The following is a 16,452-nucleotide window of genomic DNA, read 5'->3' on the forward strand; positions in this document are numbered from 1 at the left end:
TGGAACAACAATTTTTCAGAGAAGAGTAAAATTTCCTAAGCTGTGTTTTCCTCGAAAAATATGTGTATGAATATATACATATATGGTATTTTTCTCCCTGCAACAGAAACATTTGCAACAATATCTTTTGAACACTGGCCTTATATCCCCTTCCAAATGTTCTGCCATCTGAAGAGCTGCCATTTTATCTCTCTCTGCCTCTGCCCCTCTTTCACACATACAGACATGTACACATACCATATTTCAGAGCTGGGCCTTCTGAATTTTCAGCATTAACTTAAAATATATTGCTCTGTGTGTGGCAGCCAGAGCTGCTGTTACACACAGACAGATATATTAATTGGGTTTGTTTTTTTAAAAAACCCAAATATGCAAACCAAACCACCAAATGAAGGTTTCTAAAATTTCCTTCTGTTTAAAAATAACATTTTTATTAGTTTGTTTTTTTTTCTTCTAACATCTGCTCTACTCTGCCTGCAGCTTTGGTGAGGCAGAGCATCATAGGAAGAGGAACATGAATTTCTGGGAGACAAGTACAAATGCAGAGGAAGCAGGAAGACAAGACTTGATCATCTAAGAAAGAGTGCACGTTCCTAAGTAAAGCTCTGAGATGATGAGAGGCACAGTTGTATTATTATGTATAGAAGGTCAGAGTTGAGAGAGTCTGGTTTCTCGAGGATGATGTCCTGGCACATGCTGTAGTATAATGTTCCAGTATAATGCATGTGTACTCCTGTGCACATGCTGTAGTATAATGTTCCAGTGCAACCGTACATCCATCCACACTGCAAGTGGCACAGGGGTAACATTTTAAAAAAAGAAGAAGAAATGAAACCACCCTGTTGGAGAGCTTTACAATGCTCAGCTGCTCCCGAGGAGTGCTTGGTGTAGCTACAGCAGGCAAAACATCTCCCCCACCTAGACACTGGCACACAGCACAGCAACCCATTTATGTGAGCACCTGGTTGATCAGTTTGCCTGTGACAGATCTTGGCACACCCTCTCCTCTGGCTGTAAAGCTTTACTGACTTGTGTGTTTTTTCCCCCACAAATTCTTGTCTGGCATGGGAGGACTTGGAACGGAACAACACTGGCTCCAGCAACAACAGGAAAGTGCATTTTAGATAACCCTTTAGAGTGCAAGCTTTGCAGCCATTTAAGGACTTTTTTGTGGGGTTAATGAGGAAGCGCTGTCCATCATCCAAAGTCTACTGCTGTGGGAAGGGTGCCTGTGACTGCAAAGGTCTTTGGCAAAGGCCATGAGCATCTGAAGGCTGCTCTGAGAAATGGGTATGGGCTCACAGTTCCCCACAGGGTGCAGTGCAGAAGTGGCTTCAGGAAGAGAGCGCTCTTCCACTGGTCATCCCAGTGCATCATTCATTAAATATAACACCCTACAGGAAAATCAGGGTTTCGTGCTTTCTGTACCCCCTCCTGCATCAGCCCTGACGTCAGTAGTTTGGAACCACGGAAGTTAAATTAAGGCCAATGCAGTCTAATAGGCAAGGGATAGCAAATGCTAAGAAGTCAAGGTAATGAGAAAATACCTGCCATCTGGAGCTGTCATAAGCACGAATTTACATCTCTCCCCACTAAATAAATAAATCACAGCCTACAAAACATTACTCTCCCTGGATGCAAAGTCCCACTCCTGCCACTGCCACCAAAAATTTTGGCCTCCCTACTTTCTGCGTGGTTGGTGGCTTCTGCCGAAAGCCCCAGGCTGACGTGCCTGGGTGCGGAGAGACATCTGCAACCGCTGCCTGCTCAGGCGCGATGGCTGGAGCTGGATCTGTTCTGCTGCATCAGCTCGCTCCAGTCCTCACTCTGACGGAAAGTTTTCCTCCTGGCTCTGACAGCGCTGCAGCCACTTGGGGAAGCACATGACTTCCTTGGGAGAAGGTGTTTCTTATTTGTGTTGCAGGCCTCCAGCAGGCATGGCACCGAGGCAATATTTATATCAGTTTTTGTAACATCTTCGCAGCAGCTGCAATTTTGGGAACTGAAGTGCTGGCTGGAAGTGGAAGAGAGAGGCACAAAGCACAACACGCCACACAGAAATGTGGATGCAAGGGGAAAAAAAAAAAGAAAAAAAAAAGTAAAGAAAAGAAAATTGGCAACCTGCCTCCTCCCCCAGAAAGCTCATTGTGTTCCCGGGTGCCAGGGGTGCTGCTTGCTCTCCAGATGGTTACCACAGGGCCCATCTGTGAAAAAGTGAGTCAATGGCAATTGCAGCTCGGGATGCGTGTGATGGGATCAGATCTGTCCCCTCAGGGTGCTTGCACTCCTGGGGGGAGCAGGGCAGGGGAAGGGGAGTGCTTCAGCCAGGTGGCTTTCTGTGCTACAAGCCAAACAATCTTCAGCAGTCTTCTCATACTCTTCAACTATGAGAAAGCGTAGTGCAACACTTATGTACAGGTAACCAGGCTGCCCCCAAAACTGCTGCAGCCCCATGCTGTGCCTTGGCAATCAGCCCTAGCAAGCTCCTTATCCCAGCTGCAATGCCATGCTGCTCCCAGGTGCCCAGCTCAGATCTCTGACCCACACTCTGCAGGTGTCCTGACCTCTGTGGAACCACCTTGCTATGGCTGGGAAATCCCCAGGGAGGTAGGATGGGGGTCCTGTGTTCCAGATGATTTACTTGCTGCTTCCCATTACAGGAATGTGACTCAATTCTTTCCTTTTCTGCTCCCTGGCTTGATTTCAGTGGTGTTTAGCCAGTGGAGGTTTGAGGCTCTGGTGCTATGGGGTGAGAAGACATAGCTGCCTGAAAGACGGTAGAGTCCTCTTCACTGTGTCTCCTTGTTCCTTCATCTGCCCTGCAGCAGAGGTGAGTAAGTGCCCTTGGTGGGTCCCATGTGTGTAAGAGGGGCTGTCCACTGCCCATGAATGTTCTCAGTAGGTGGTTTCTACCTCTGCTGCCAACAGCAGCAGTTGGCAGAACATAGGCCTGCCTGAATTCTTCCCTGTCCATTGCTTTTTCTCCATGTAGCTCCACTGGCCTGTGGAGCTGTCTGACAGAGGAGGTGTCACACAGTCCCCAGTTACCTTAGAGCTTGGTGAAACTGAAGAAAGTTGACGTGAAGCTGAAAAGCTCCCACAAGCTGCTGTCCCAGACCTGTTAGGTGATGCACATTTTATCATGGGCAAGAGCTGAAGATCATTTGACCCAAATATAGCTGTGTGGTGCAAAATACCTTCATTGTCCTGGGCAGCACAAGGTCTCTAGAAAAAGCTGGGCTGACAATGAGCTCTCCATGTTCATGTGTCCTGCAGTCCTCTGAAAAGACTGCTGTGAGGACTAAGCGGGGGAACCATCCCTGTGTCTGCCTGGGAGGACCCTTGAAAACCTGCACCCAAAGCTGCATCATAGGCTCCCTGAGGCAGAGACACCATCAAAGTCTGGCAACATGGTAAGAATGGCTTCTTGGACTATGTCTGTCAGAAAATCCTCTCCTGTCTCCCACTTCATACGCTCTTGTGCCATAAGCACTCCTACTTTGTCTCAAAAAGAACTGCAACTTCAGTGCCCAAGTTGTTTCCTTAGCACAAACACTCTGAAATGCTCCTGGTGAGCAGAGTTGCGGTAAGACAGGCAGGGAGGGGAGGGAGGAAATAAAACCATGCCAGCTGTGGTGGCAGATCCTCCGAGGTGGCATGGGGAGGGCTTGACAAACCTTTCAGCACTGTCCTATTGCAACAGGAAGGAGGAGGATATACAGAGGTTACTTAAAAGCCTCCAACTTTTTCCCTGCTTCCATTGCACTGCAGAAATTCTGCAAGGGAGAAGGAAAAAAAAAAGACTATCTGAAAAGAAGGTACCCTTGATAACTAAAAAACCCCTTCCTTTTAGAGCTTACTTCTATTAAATAATTTCTACATTTTCAATTGCTGTTTTCAGGGGCTTTGGGAAGAAGTTTTCTTCTCAGTCATTAATATTTTCTTAGAAGGGTGGCACGGCTTTTTTACTGCTACATGCTTATACTGAAATAGATGTGAAAGCAGTTTTGAGTAGCTCAAAAAGAAGTCTCTGATCAGCCTACATCTAAGCTTTCCCTTAAGGACATTAGTGGGAGAGAAATAAGTGGATAAGTGCTTTTTTCTTTTCCTTTTTTTCCATTTACTTCCCTCTCTCTTCCCCCCTCCCCCTCTTTTTCTCAAAAGTGGATTGTCTGGGTGCATAGGGACAAAAATACAATTCTCCGCTAATCATCCACAGACTGTTGTAGGCTGTAGTATTTGGCTTGATTGAAGTATGACTTATAATGCCATTTTTATTAGGGAGAGGTAGTGTGTGATGCACTTTCTGAAAATATAATTTGCTATTTTGGATTCAATAACGCTGTTATGGAGTATGAGAGAGTGAATGATTTTCCAGTTCTTTTACCTGAAACTTCCTAATGTTTTTAGTGCCTTGCTTCTCCAAGGCAAATACTTCTGTGTTAGACTTCCCTCCCCTTCTTCCACCCCCTCCTTCTTCTCTTATTCATGTGTTTTGATGAACACAAAATGCCTTCCAATCCTTAGAGAGCTGTACTTATCATTAGACTGATGTTTTCTGCCTCTCAGATTTTATTTATGTAAGTCTAAAAATGTGTAGCTCACTGACACCCCACACTGCTTTTGGCTAGCTCATGTTTGCTTTTTCCTTGCACTCTTTCTTTCATAGTATTACACCTTTTTTAGTACAGGATGTCTGAAACAATGAGCACTAACGAGGAGAAGAAACTTCCTTTGAATGGGAGAAGAGCCATCCCACCAAACAACTCCAATGATGAAGAAAATGAGGTCCCTGAGATGGAGGCTTTTGGATTGATACCTAGAGGATTTAATCCTAGAGGTACAGTGTACAATTAAGCCATAAATTTATTTTTACTTCTTCCATACTCTTCTCAGCACAGATCTGTGAACTAAATCCAAACCACTTTTTCCTTAAATCTTTCCAACTAAGACAGTTTTTCTTGCTGCTTATGGGAAAACTTACTGAAACCACCTGTATGCATGGAAATGTTAACACGGGTTATGAGTAGGGAAAACAAGGAGTGGAGAAGCTGAGTGACCAATTTTCAGCTTGAACCGTGGGACTGGTTAAAAAAAAGGCAAGAATGGTTTTCCCAGTTTGATCGTAATCACAGAGTTACTTTAGGAACCTTCTGGCTTCAGGCATGGCTGTGGCAGCATTGGAGTAAAGGGCCAGAAGGAGTCTGTACTCTTAATGGCCCTTCTCATTTATATGGCCTTAAACTGCCTGTGAAACTGCTGCAAAATGTTGTCTGTCAGGGAAAACTTTTGCTATAGACATTCAGCTCACTCACAAAAAATAGCATGAGACTAAAAGGAATACCCATATGATTATTTATTCTCCTGTGAAAAATGTTTCAATCATTTGGTTGGGAAAACAAAACATCATGGTAGAGGATATACAAATCAAAGTTTTGTTCCCAGTGTCAGCTCTTTGGAGTCAACCAGAAATGAAAAATATGTAAGATTTGGTTAAAAGAAAACAGGATTAACTTCTGAATGACTCACTAGTGAAATGATGTTAATTTTTTTGCCTATTTGAATTGAACAGCAGAACTTGTTGAATGTGGCAGCTCGGGGTAGCTGGATGTAATACTACTTAATGCTCATAGGGGAATTTTCATCCAGAGTTGAAGGAGTGCTTAATAAATGTGGACAAGAATTAATTACTGAATTTCACACATTGGGAAGCAGGCAAAGAGATTTTAAGCGACAAGTTGCAAAGCATTATTTCTGTAATCCTAATCATGTGCCTTAACCACACTCCCCTCCCCACATGCCCTGTCCCACCCCCATCTTAGCACACACACATTTCTTTTAAAAGCATTTATTTTTAAAAAATGCCTGAGAAAAGTAACTGGCATGTTAAGACTGCAGAAATTTTGCTTGAACCTATTCTGACAACCCTCTAGCTCTGGGGCAAGTGTGTGTGTTTAAATTGTCAAATGCAATGCAGTGCAGGTCCTGGCTAGACACTGTTTCAAACCTGATATGCTCACTGAAACTGGAGATGTTTAAGTGTGGGATACCTTAGAAGGAATGCAGCCTGTAGCTAAAGCCCACCAGTACCAGGAGAAAGATTCCTATTGCTTTTTGATGTGCTTCACATCAGGCTCTGAATGAAGTGTGGTGCTTGCGGGCGGCAGCCTCCTGCTTTTCAGAAATGCAGTGGCAACTTAGGAATGTCGGGTCAAGCAAGTTGAGGCAGCAACCCAGCATGTCCTTAAGGTGATGCTCCTGTCGAGAAAAACATCCCTTGTCCAAAGCAAGAGCTTGTGTGGACATTGGGTAAACTTGGCTATGGGACTGGTATGGCTGGAAAATAAATCTGTGTATGACAGCAAAATTCTTTTTGTACAGCTGGATCAGCTCTGCTGTGCAATTCTCTCCAATGCTTGTAGCAAAAATATGCAAGGGGTGACCTGAAGGGTCACCAGAAAGGTTCCTGAAGGGACTGAAGCAGTGTTCCTGTTTTGGTGCACATCAGCTGTGATGTAAGCCTGTGGTACCAGCTGATGTAAGTGTGGTCCCTTGACATATTGTTTGGGGTAGGATGCTTAAGTCACCTGTCAGACCACGTTAAAGGTTTATTGCCCCATGGTGCTCAGCCTGACATTCAGGAGCTGAGCTTGCCCCGGAGCACTCTCAGTGCTGTGCATGGAGGATAAAATGAGTGTCCGTGGGCAGAGCAGGAGCAGCACAGCACAATGGGGCTCTAGAGCTGTGAGCACATCCTGGCAGAGAGCTGCTTGTGACACCTTCCCCTTCTCCTGCACACCCCTACACTTCTGCTTTGTCCAGATTTTTCTGTAGTGTTTCCCAGATTTTGTTGCCATAATACACTGAAAAAAAAAGTGTGCAAATGCTTTTATCTCTCCTGTTACAACTGAGGTGTTTTCTAGCTTTTGGACACCTGCTATAAACATCTAAACACCTGTGTCTTCTGTGTCAGATCATAGTCAACACAGAGCCATCCAGGGAGTGGAGGTGAGGGCACAGGTTGTCCAGAGAGTCACTGGATGTCAATTCCATGGTGATCTGTACCCTTCTCTCAGCTTCACCGACTGCAGCAACCAGCCATCAACTGGCCATAATAAGAAGTTACATACCAGGCTCACATCATTTAGATGCCTAAATTTAACTGAATTCTGCCCTTGATCTGTGCAGTGTAGGAGTCTACAGCTGAGCTAGTCACCCTCGTTTCCCTTGACAGCCAACAGAGAGAAACAGGCATTTTTAGGGTGTGATTCATTTGACCTATTTTAGCTACTACTCTCGGATGAGGTAAGACCCTGTGCTTGCCTAGCTCTCTGCTGACACCCACTTCTACTCCGCTGAATCACAGCCGGGGCGAGCACGGCGGCCGCCAGGGCCGGCTGCGTCCCCAGCCCGGTCAGTGGGCTACCTGCTGCTGGAGCCGGCTTGCCTGCGGGAGGAGATACTCCTGAGGGGGACGGAGCGCTTCTTCAGCGAGAAGCCTGTGTCCCCGGGAACATCCCTGTGCCGTGTCCTCCCTCTGGCTCGGCCTGGCCAGCTCATCTCACCACAGTGTGTCGTGAGTGGGCTCGGTGGGAGGACGCAGCCCTGCCACCCCGCCCTTCTTTGCAAAGTCCGGCGACTCGCCAGGCATTCGTGCTTCCCCTGCTAGCGGAGTGATGGGCACTTCCTTTGGAAATTCACGCTAGTTTTTTTAGTAACTCAAAGCCCTTCCTCTCTGCTCATCCGAGGAAACCTGATGTTTGAAGGCTATTCTTTTTATTTGAAAAATCGCTCAAGCTTGTGCTCATTTATTTCCCTGCAAGCTTAACATTACAAAAGCTTTAAGAAATCGCACTGCTGCTTCTCGTGCAGCAAACCTTCTTGCACTGAACAACAGAACAGGCTACAGGCAAACCCTCAAGTGGACCTGACTTCAAAGGAGGCCTCGATGGCCATCTGTCCCTCACAAATAGATGAGCATCGCCTGGAGCTTTCCTTTGGATCACACCCTGATGCTGGTGTTAGCACATCCCATTACCCTGCTCATGTTTTGCCCTCTGTAATTACCATTACTGTAATTAGCACAGGCTCAGCCATGGGTTATCTTCATCTGGCAAGCTTAATGTACATTTTGACACTGATACCAAAAATGAAGTATGTTTTCTGCAGATGTGTATGGCTGTGTTCTGACAGGAGCCATGTAAAGTCCTGTGGTAAAATGAAGCAAATGCTGAACTGAAAGCCCAGGGTGGTTTAGCTCTGCAGTGCCTTGAAGACATGCAGAGGAAGGGTGGGTTCACTATTGCCTTTTATTGCAGAACAGGAGATGAAAATAAAACACTCAGTTCTGGTTTTATGCCTTCTTGGAAGGAGGGAGAAGCTGAGCAAATTTCTTATTGATACTTCACTCCTCACAGAACCCCAAAATACACAGCTTTTACCTGTAGTGCTTTTGGCCCAGATGGGGTTGGGACATATAAGGGGAGAGACTCTCCCCTGCCCCTGCTTTATCCCTGTACTGGGAATTCCTGCCTCGTGTAATTTAACTGTGAATTTTGTCAGCATTTTTGAGACAGCATTGGTAAGTTTTGCAAGGAGGGAGGTGAAGACATGCCCTACTTCAGAGAGGGGCAATGAGAAGGATTTCTGAGCAAAGTGTTTCATACAGACATCTCTGTAACTTCAGCCAGTGCTAAAGCCAGTGGGTTTTTACAGAAGTTACTCCAGAAGCCTGGTGAATTGAGCAGAGAATAACAATAACATTGTCATGGGACTTTAAACCTGACTCAGGATTGGACAGAGTATTCCAGCCTTTTTGCAGATTAGGGCTAGCAGGAGGCAGATGGTTTTGCGTTCAGTTATGCAGGGCTTTTCCATGAAAGGTTCCTTATCTTGTTGTGTCCTCAGGCATATTCCTTTCCTTCTGTTTACTAAAAGACACGGCTAGGGATCTGAGGGATGATGCAAGCAAGAGTGGGACCTACTCCTGTTACCATTACTCCCCTGTCTCCCATTAGCTGCTGCCCAGAGCCCAGGCTGGGACAGGTAAAGGACCATGCTACCCGTGCTTCCCATCCAGGGAAGGTGCTGCCTGCAGGGCTCTGCTGCTTGTCAAGAACTGACAAATTAAAACAATGTGCAGAGCTCTAGTCTGAGCTTCTCTGAAAGGGGCCATGTTCAGCCCTCAGTGACTTGAATGTCCGACTCATTTACTGGGCACATCATTCTTGCTCACAGTGTGCTTAGCAGAAGGCCAAATTAGCCACCATCACAAGTACACACAGCTCCACCAGCTGCTGTAAATGTGCACCTCTTTTTGCCAGGCATGAGTTTGGCTCTGTCACTAAGTGTAAAATGCAGGAATTAGCTTGTTTCTAACCGTCTGCACCTGGAACAACAAGCTGAGAGCTGCCAATCTAGCTTTACTCTTCTGTCTCTCTCCTGGTAGTGACTAGTAATGGACCTGCTCCTCCTGGCAGAGGTTTCATGATTATGTGCCTAAGCACGTAGGCAAAAGAACGATATCCAGTTCCTTTTCATGTGGTTTCTCATAGTGTGAGAATACTCCCATTGTGCAGATTCATGGTGTGGTACAGTCATGTGGCTTATGGTGAGTGCAAGCACCTGTGGCTATCCCAGTGCCACCCCACACTGGTCATTAGCTGAACAAACTACTTCCAGTCTGCTATAACCCTTTAGACAGCCCTAAATTGAAGGGAGCAAAGCTCTTCCTGTGCATGTTGTAGATACCTACTGCTGCTTGCCTGTAACTCTATGCTGTAATTGTATGCTGTAATGTTATATTTAGTTTTCATAAGAAGACACTAATAGCAGTGGAGGTGTACTGAGAAGCTGAGTCTAGACACATGCAGTACACCAAACCTTATCTAATACAGGCAATCCAAGCTCTCAGCTGAGTGCAAGATCATTAACTGCCTCTCAGGCTCTTCAGCTCTCAGTACTGGTAGCATTTTGCAAGCAATGTATTTAAGTGTCACAAAGCCCTTGTGAATTTGCATTTTACAAGGCAGGGGCCTGCAAGAAGGGAGACACAAAGCCCCAGCTGTCAAAGCCCCACTGATTGCTCCGGTAAACTTGTGACAGCAAGGCCCAGACTTGAGGAAAGCTGATGCCAATGGAAAATTGGGGGCCAGACTCTCCTTGGGGACATTCACCTTCCAACACCTAACTACTCTGTCTGTGGTTGCTTTCACCATGCATTAGAAGCCTTGCAGCCTCTGTGAAAATGGCAGGTGGACAGAGAAGTGTCAGTCCAAAAGTCTCTGCTCAGCCAGGAGCATGTAAGCCCCACACAGGTCCAGCATGCTCTTGTTGCATGGTGTCCCTTCCCCGGAGAAGGGGAGGACATGGCCTCTAATGATGTTGATACCAATACTGACTTTTCAACGCACTGACTCCTTCCTCCTCTGTACATCTATGTGTCCCTGCAGACTACCTGCGTGTTGAGGATATTTACATGTTCAAGGACCCTCATGAGATCAACAAGCAGGAGCACCACACTGACAAGTACTACAACCCCAAGCTGATAGTGCGTCGGGGACAGTCTTTCCAAATCCAGATTTACTTCAACCGGCCCTACAAGCCAGAGACGGACCAATTCTGGCTGGAGTTTTTGATGGGTGAGTGCCTGGCAAAGGTTGTGTCTTAGCAGCAAAGCAATAGTCTCTCATAAATATGAACACAACAGAACTTAATGTCTGGGTCTTTTCCTGTTATGATTGATAAACCATAAAAACAGGCCTAGCCATAGGCAAGGAAGTGTTTTTCTAAACAGGGTTTGAATCCTTTCTTGAGAAAATCAGCAGAATTTTGTGTGAGAGAAGAAGGAGCAAAATCTGGGGGTTTCTGTTTCGTAAGAAGCTGTACTTTTTTGAGCTTTCAAAGTTATATCTGGTTAATGCTGTATGGCAATGCTGACAGGTAGGTGGAACAGGAAACATCTTTTGTTAGTGTTTAGGAGATGTAGGGAGGAGGAGTCTGTTGTTTGCAGTAGGAGAGGTGAGTGTATGAACTGAGATAGCAAAATACTGATTACATAAAGAGGGGAAGTTACACAGGGTGGAAGAATCTTGCAACTTTTCAGCCTGCATTCACAAGCAACTTAGTAACAAGAGAAAGTTCAGTGACTGTAATTTTGGACCAGAAACAGAACTGTGAATCATTACATCACTAAGGTTGTAAAAGACCTCTACGATAATTGAGTCTACATGTTACCCTAGCACTGCCATGTTTACCACCAAACTATGTACCCAAGTAAGGGTTGTCCTTCCACGACTTCCCTGGGCAGCCTATTCCGATGCATGACTATCCTTTCAGTGAAGAAATTTTTCTTAATATCGAATCTAAACCTCGCCTGGTACAACTTGAGACTATTTCCTCTTGTTCTATTGCTTGTTACCTGGGAGAAGAGACCAACCCTCTCCTTGCTATACCCTCCTTTCAGGCAGTTGTAGAGAGTGATGAGGTCTTCCCTGAGCCTCCTTTTCTCCAGGCTAAACACCCCCAGCTCCCTCAGCCACTCCTCATAGGACTTGTGTTCCAGACCCTTCCCCAATTCACTTGCTCTTCTCTGGACCTGCTTCAGCACCTCAATGTCTTTGTTGTAGTGAGGGCCCAGAACTGAACATGGGATTCAAGGTGTGGCCTCACCAGTGCTGAGAGACTTACTGAGGACAATTTGAGAGACTTTCTTGATTTATTGCCAAAAGAGCAAGAGAGCTTTTTGCCTCTTGCTGAGAAGTCTTCATCAGAGACCCAGGTCCTAAGGTACCTGTGTACTCATTGAAGGCACAGGACTAGAAAAGAGCATGACCTCATAACCTCATTAGAAAAGGAGAGAAGCAAAAGGGTTTCCTGCTATGCTCCAAAGTTGCCCCCAGCAAATACTGGTCCCTACAATACAACTCTGGGAAACCCCCAGCTTAATCTAGATTCATTTTGGAGTTTCTGTATTAAGACATCAGTGTTCCCCTTATAAAGTCTTTAAAGCAGGTTATAATTGGTGTTTTAATTTACTTTACTGTGAGATGCAGCTCTGAAATTTGTAATGCTGAGTCTTTTCTATCATTGAATTATGATGATGTGGCCATTTATTAGATTTGTTGCCTTCTAAAACTAGATGGGTGTTTATCTCTTAAACATATGTGCAGTGAAAATGTTACTGTCTGCACATTTTTTTTCATGGGTCTCTTCTTTCTAATTTAAATTAGGGTTGCGAGGCATGTTATGACAGTCCAGTGAATGATTGGCTGAACAGCCACGAGTGCCTTTAAAAATTTAATATGCATAAATATCATTAGTTCTTTTGGGATTTAATTAAATTCAAGATTGTTCCCTTAATCTTTATATGTTTAAAACAAACAGCTGTATCAAGAAGAAGTGGAAAATGGAACATTTGGTTTTTATTGCACTCTGTGCAGTTTGCATTTGTTTTAATCAGATATTCTATATTGGAAGAAGAAAATTAACACTTCTTTTGACATTGCACTATCTGATTAAGAGAACACATTCACTTATTTTTCTGTTGCTCTCTCCTAACACATCCGTCCATGGTACCTTGAATCTCTAAGCATGGGTAAAAATACTCTCATCTTCAGCCATGGTAGGAATGGGGTTAAATACAGCCTGAGCCAGGGGATTCTCTGCAATAAACACAGCTCTGAATGATTCCTTTGGAGTTAGCCCTGAGTCTGTGGTGGAATTCCCCTCTCTGTTCCCCTCTCTGTTCCTCACTGTTTCTGTCCTTCCTGTGAAATGGGATGGGTGTCCATGTGTGGTGGCTGACAATTGGCTGCAGGAAAGTGCTGCAGATACAGGATGGTGCTCAATGCTATTGCCCTCCCCTGCTTTTTAAGCGTCTGCTTCTGTGAACACCACTGCCCTCTTGTTGCAAGGACTTAGCTCACAGAGATTCAGCTGGGAGGTGTTCAAGCTCCTCTTCTGGGAACTGGTCAACATTCAGCACTCTGCAAATGTTTCTCTTTGTGAACATGTGGTGAAAATGCAGTATATTTGTTCTCAGAGGCTAGCAACAGGAAGCAAAACAAAAACAGTCCACAATGGAGAAGAAAAATTCAGAAATTATATGCTTGACTCTTGCTACTTCTCCTTTTAGTATTGAGTCCAATGTTTAATGCTGAGAAGAGAAAGGAAATTTCTCTTAGTTATGAAAGACAACTGCCTGCTGAATGTCTCAGTGCCGTGCTCTCAAACCTTTTGTCACAGGGAGATGTGGCCATTTTCATCCAGTTTTTTTCAGTTTGTCTTCCTCAAGAGCTGGCACTCACCTCTTGTACTCTTGTACACCTCTGTTGTACCTGTTGTACTGCCTGAACAGCAGAACTCAGTCTAAAGCTCTTGGCCAGGCTGCCTGTGAGCAAGGGGGAGAGGCAGGCACCTCCAAGCAGAGTTTAACCCTGCTGTCTTAAAGTGGGATGAATTCTCTTCTGGAGTTTTTTTCCTTCCTCTATTGAGTCTCTCTCATAGACCAGACTCTGACTTCTAGAACATCGAAGGCAGGAGAGGTGAATCCTGCCCTTTGGTACTGTCAGGCAGAAGCTATCCCTAGGGAGTGGCTCAGACAACAGCCCTAGAGCAGAGGCAGCTTGAGCTCAGAGAAGCTTTTTGTACTGAAAGGAGTATACATCCTAGGAATGTGCTGAGTTTGGGAGATTAAAATGATGGACACACAGAAATATTGGCAGGCTGTTGTAAGATGACCTTTCCAAGGAGCACTCTTGTCTGCCTGAGCAGTAGATTTCAAATGGTGCAGCAGAACTGTTGAATAGAATAACCTAGGTTGGAGGGGCCTCCATAGGTCTCATCCCTAGCCCTTGGTCAAAGCAGGTCCAGTTTCTCCAGCATCTCTGGGTCTTTCCCTGCAAACAGGTTTTGAGTATCTCCAAGAGTGTGGATGTTGCCCCAAGCAATATGGACCAGGCTGTCCTGAACTGCAGAATATTTTGAGTGGTTCAAGGTTCTGTTCTCATAAGGTACAAAGATACTCTATAGGGATGGCTGGCTTTGGCTCCCAGGGAATTCAGCTGGAGCTGGGAAAACTTGAAGTCTCCTTTTGCAGGGCTGTGCCTGCAGTGGGGGCTGTTTATACAACAGTGCCTATGTAGCTATTCAGAAGTTATTAGTTTCCAGCTCTGGGAAATTTCCCAAAGTTGACATTAATCCATCACAGAATTTTTATCCATTAAAGACTAATTTTGATCCTGAAAAATGTGACAATTGTAATGGATTGATCCTGTGGGTGTGCACAGAATTATTCTATTTCCGTTATTCCCTAAAATTTCCTTTCCCTTCTCTTTTTTTTTTTGCTCCTATTTTTTCTTCTTTTGCATCATTAAAAAGATGATTAATGAAGCAAGTAAAGCAAGTAGAGACTGCTTAATCCTTCTAATTGATAATGAATCAAGGGTACCTGGGACAAATGCTTCTTGTGTCATATGAAACTAGGTCTGTAACACTCACAGAACAATCTTTAATTACAATCTTATTTAATCCACAGTCCATTTAAATACCATTTATACAGAATTTAGAATTCATGAGTTAAATTGTATAAACAAATATATATATATATGTAAATATATAAATACATATGTGAATATATGAATAATTCACCCCAATCTCTTGAAAGTCACTTTTACAGATATTCTTCTGTGATGGGTCCTTATGATGGAAGTCATTCTTGCTTTAACAGACTGTTCCCTGTAGAGTCATCAGTGGTGAAACTGACTTAAATGCTAACGTGAATTATTATAATTCAGTTTTGCACATAATCCTTCATTAAATTAGGACCACAGTTGCCTGCCAAAGTATGGAACACAATGAATGTGCCAAAAAATCCGCATGGAAAAATATCCACTTATAAAGAGTAATTGGATGTAATTCCAGTTCTTATGCTGGACCTCAGCCCTGCCACAGTACCTATGGTTTGAGAGCTGCTCCATCACCACATATTTCCACTGTTTCTGCCTTCTTCCTGGTTTTTACAAGAGGAAAGGTGAGCATCACCACTTGGGAGAAACTCATTTTATTGCTCTGGGGTTGAGATGAAAGAGCCAAGGGAAGTGCAGATGCTGTGCTTACATCTAGTTCCTCACAGTGGGAATAATTTCAGTTTGTTTGGAGCCTCAGCCAACCCGTACTCCTTCACCCACCTTGATCTGTCCTGACTCCTGCTTTTGTGGTGAGGGGGATATTTTGTGTTCCTCTTTGCTTTCCACAATGCAAGGCTTAGCCTGGCTGAGCACAGCTCCCACACCTGGGACAGCCAGTTTGGCGTGAGTGCTGAAAAGTTTCCACTGGCACTGCTGCACTGGTAGGGATTTCTCAGAAAAACAGATGTATGGTGAGATGAGTTTATACAGCCTTCACTCTTGCTTTTAGTAGTAGTTTCCAGTGCATGGCTGTAAATCCTTGTGGGGCTGATGAGTTTATATGTGCATCCTGACTCTAATGATGTATTTCCCCACATCCTCATAAATTGTTGTCTATTTGTGTTTTCCCTAAATGGCTTCATAAATCTATATATATTGGTCTAGCCCTAAATGTCATTATGAACATTTTATTCATTGACGCACTTCTGGAATGACCATAAATTCCATTCCCCCAGGCTACCATCACCTTTCCACACGTGTGCATGTGCGGACACCCACGCACCTGTCCATATGCTCTCTTCAGGCTTCTATAAATCATTGGCTTCTGGCCTGAGATGAGAGGAGAGACTTACTGCTCATTTTTCCACAGTCTTCCCAAGCCAGCTCCAGAGGGATAGTTAGAAACACATCAAAAAAGCTAAGAACATAAAGATGTTAGAGCTGATCCCGTATGGCGTATTTAGGTGACACCAAATTCCCACTTATAGTCGGAGGGATATCTGAGTTCAACTAAGTAACTAGATGTCCAGTCCAGGATACACACACCAGAATCAATGGAGCTCTTCATACTGTCCTACAGTGTCCACAGCCTTTCCCTGTTTTCACAGCAGAGTTGGGCCAGGGATGATTCCAGGGTTATTGAGGTTTTGGTGATTTTGTCAGACAGTAATTCTGCCTTAGTGGGAAGTATTTCTACCTCTGCTCTTACCTGTCCTCCTCAGAAGCTCTGGGCAGGGCAGGTTGTAGCCAACAGAGGTGCTGGAACATGAGATATCCCCCAGCACTTGGGATGGGATTGTCAAGCTGAGTTCTGACTCTGGGTAAAAGTTTCTCTTTGGAAAACTTCGGATCTTCATGTTTTAGCAGCTTTCTTGGCACTATCAAGAGAACTAACTGGTCTAGAGGACACAACGTGTTGATGTGTAACTCAACACTGCGCGTTTATTAGATCCCTGTTTCACAAAGAACTACAAAAAATTGAGCAGAGATGCAGAAACACCTCATGGTCTAAACTTGAAGTCTCATTTTGTGATAGAAAAAATAA

The 16,452-nt window shown here is 44.6% G+C and overlaps 1 protein-coding gene across 4 annotated transcripts in view; it reads left to right on the forward strand.

Moving 5' to 3' along the window:
- The first annotated feature begins 2,763 nt into the window (after positions 1 to 2,763).
- F13A1 (coagulation factor XIII A chain) overlaps positions 2,764 to 16,452 on the forward strand; it is a 61,028-nt gene continuing 47,339 nt past the window's right edge. Inside the window, exons 1-4 of one of the 4 annotated variants that reach the window (XM_069008169.1) lie at positions 2,764 to 2,830; positions 3,277 to 3,413; positions 4,687 to 4,840; positions 10,452 to 10,640. In XM_069008169.1, the coding sequence (XP_068864270.1) occupies positions 3,411 to 3,413; positions 4,687 to 4,840; positions 10,452 to 10,640 (346 nt within the window). In that variant the 5' untranslated portion in view covers positions 2,764 to 2,830; positions 3,277 to 3,410. Of the gene's footprint in view, positions 2,831 to 3,276; positions 3,414 to 3,728; positions 3,819 to 4,559; positions 4,581 to 4,669; positions 4,841 to 10,451; positions 10,641 to 16,452 lie in introns of those variants that run through there. The other 3 variants (XM_069008171.1, XM_069008168.1, XM_069008172.1) reach the window with 3 other exon arrangements.

Source organism: Aphelocoma coerulescens, chromosome 2 (genome assembly GCF_041296385.1).
Source record: "Aphelocoma coerulescens isolate FSJ_1873_10779 chromosome 2, UR_Acoe_1.0, whole genome shotgun sequence".
NCBI lineage: Eukaryota > Metazoa > Chordata > Aves > Passeriformes > Corvidae > Aphelocoma > Aphelocoma coerulescens.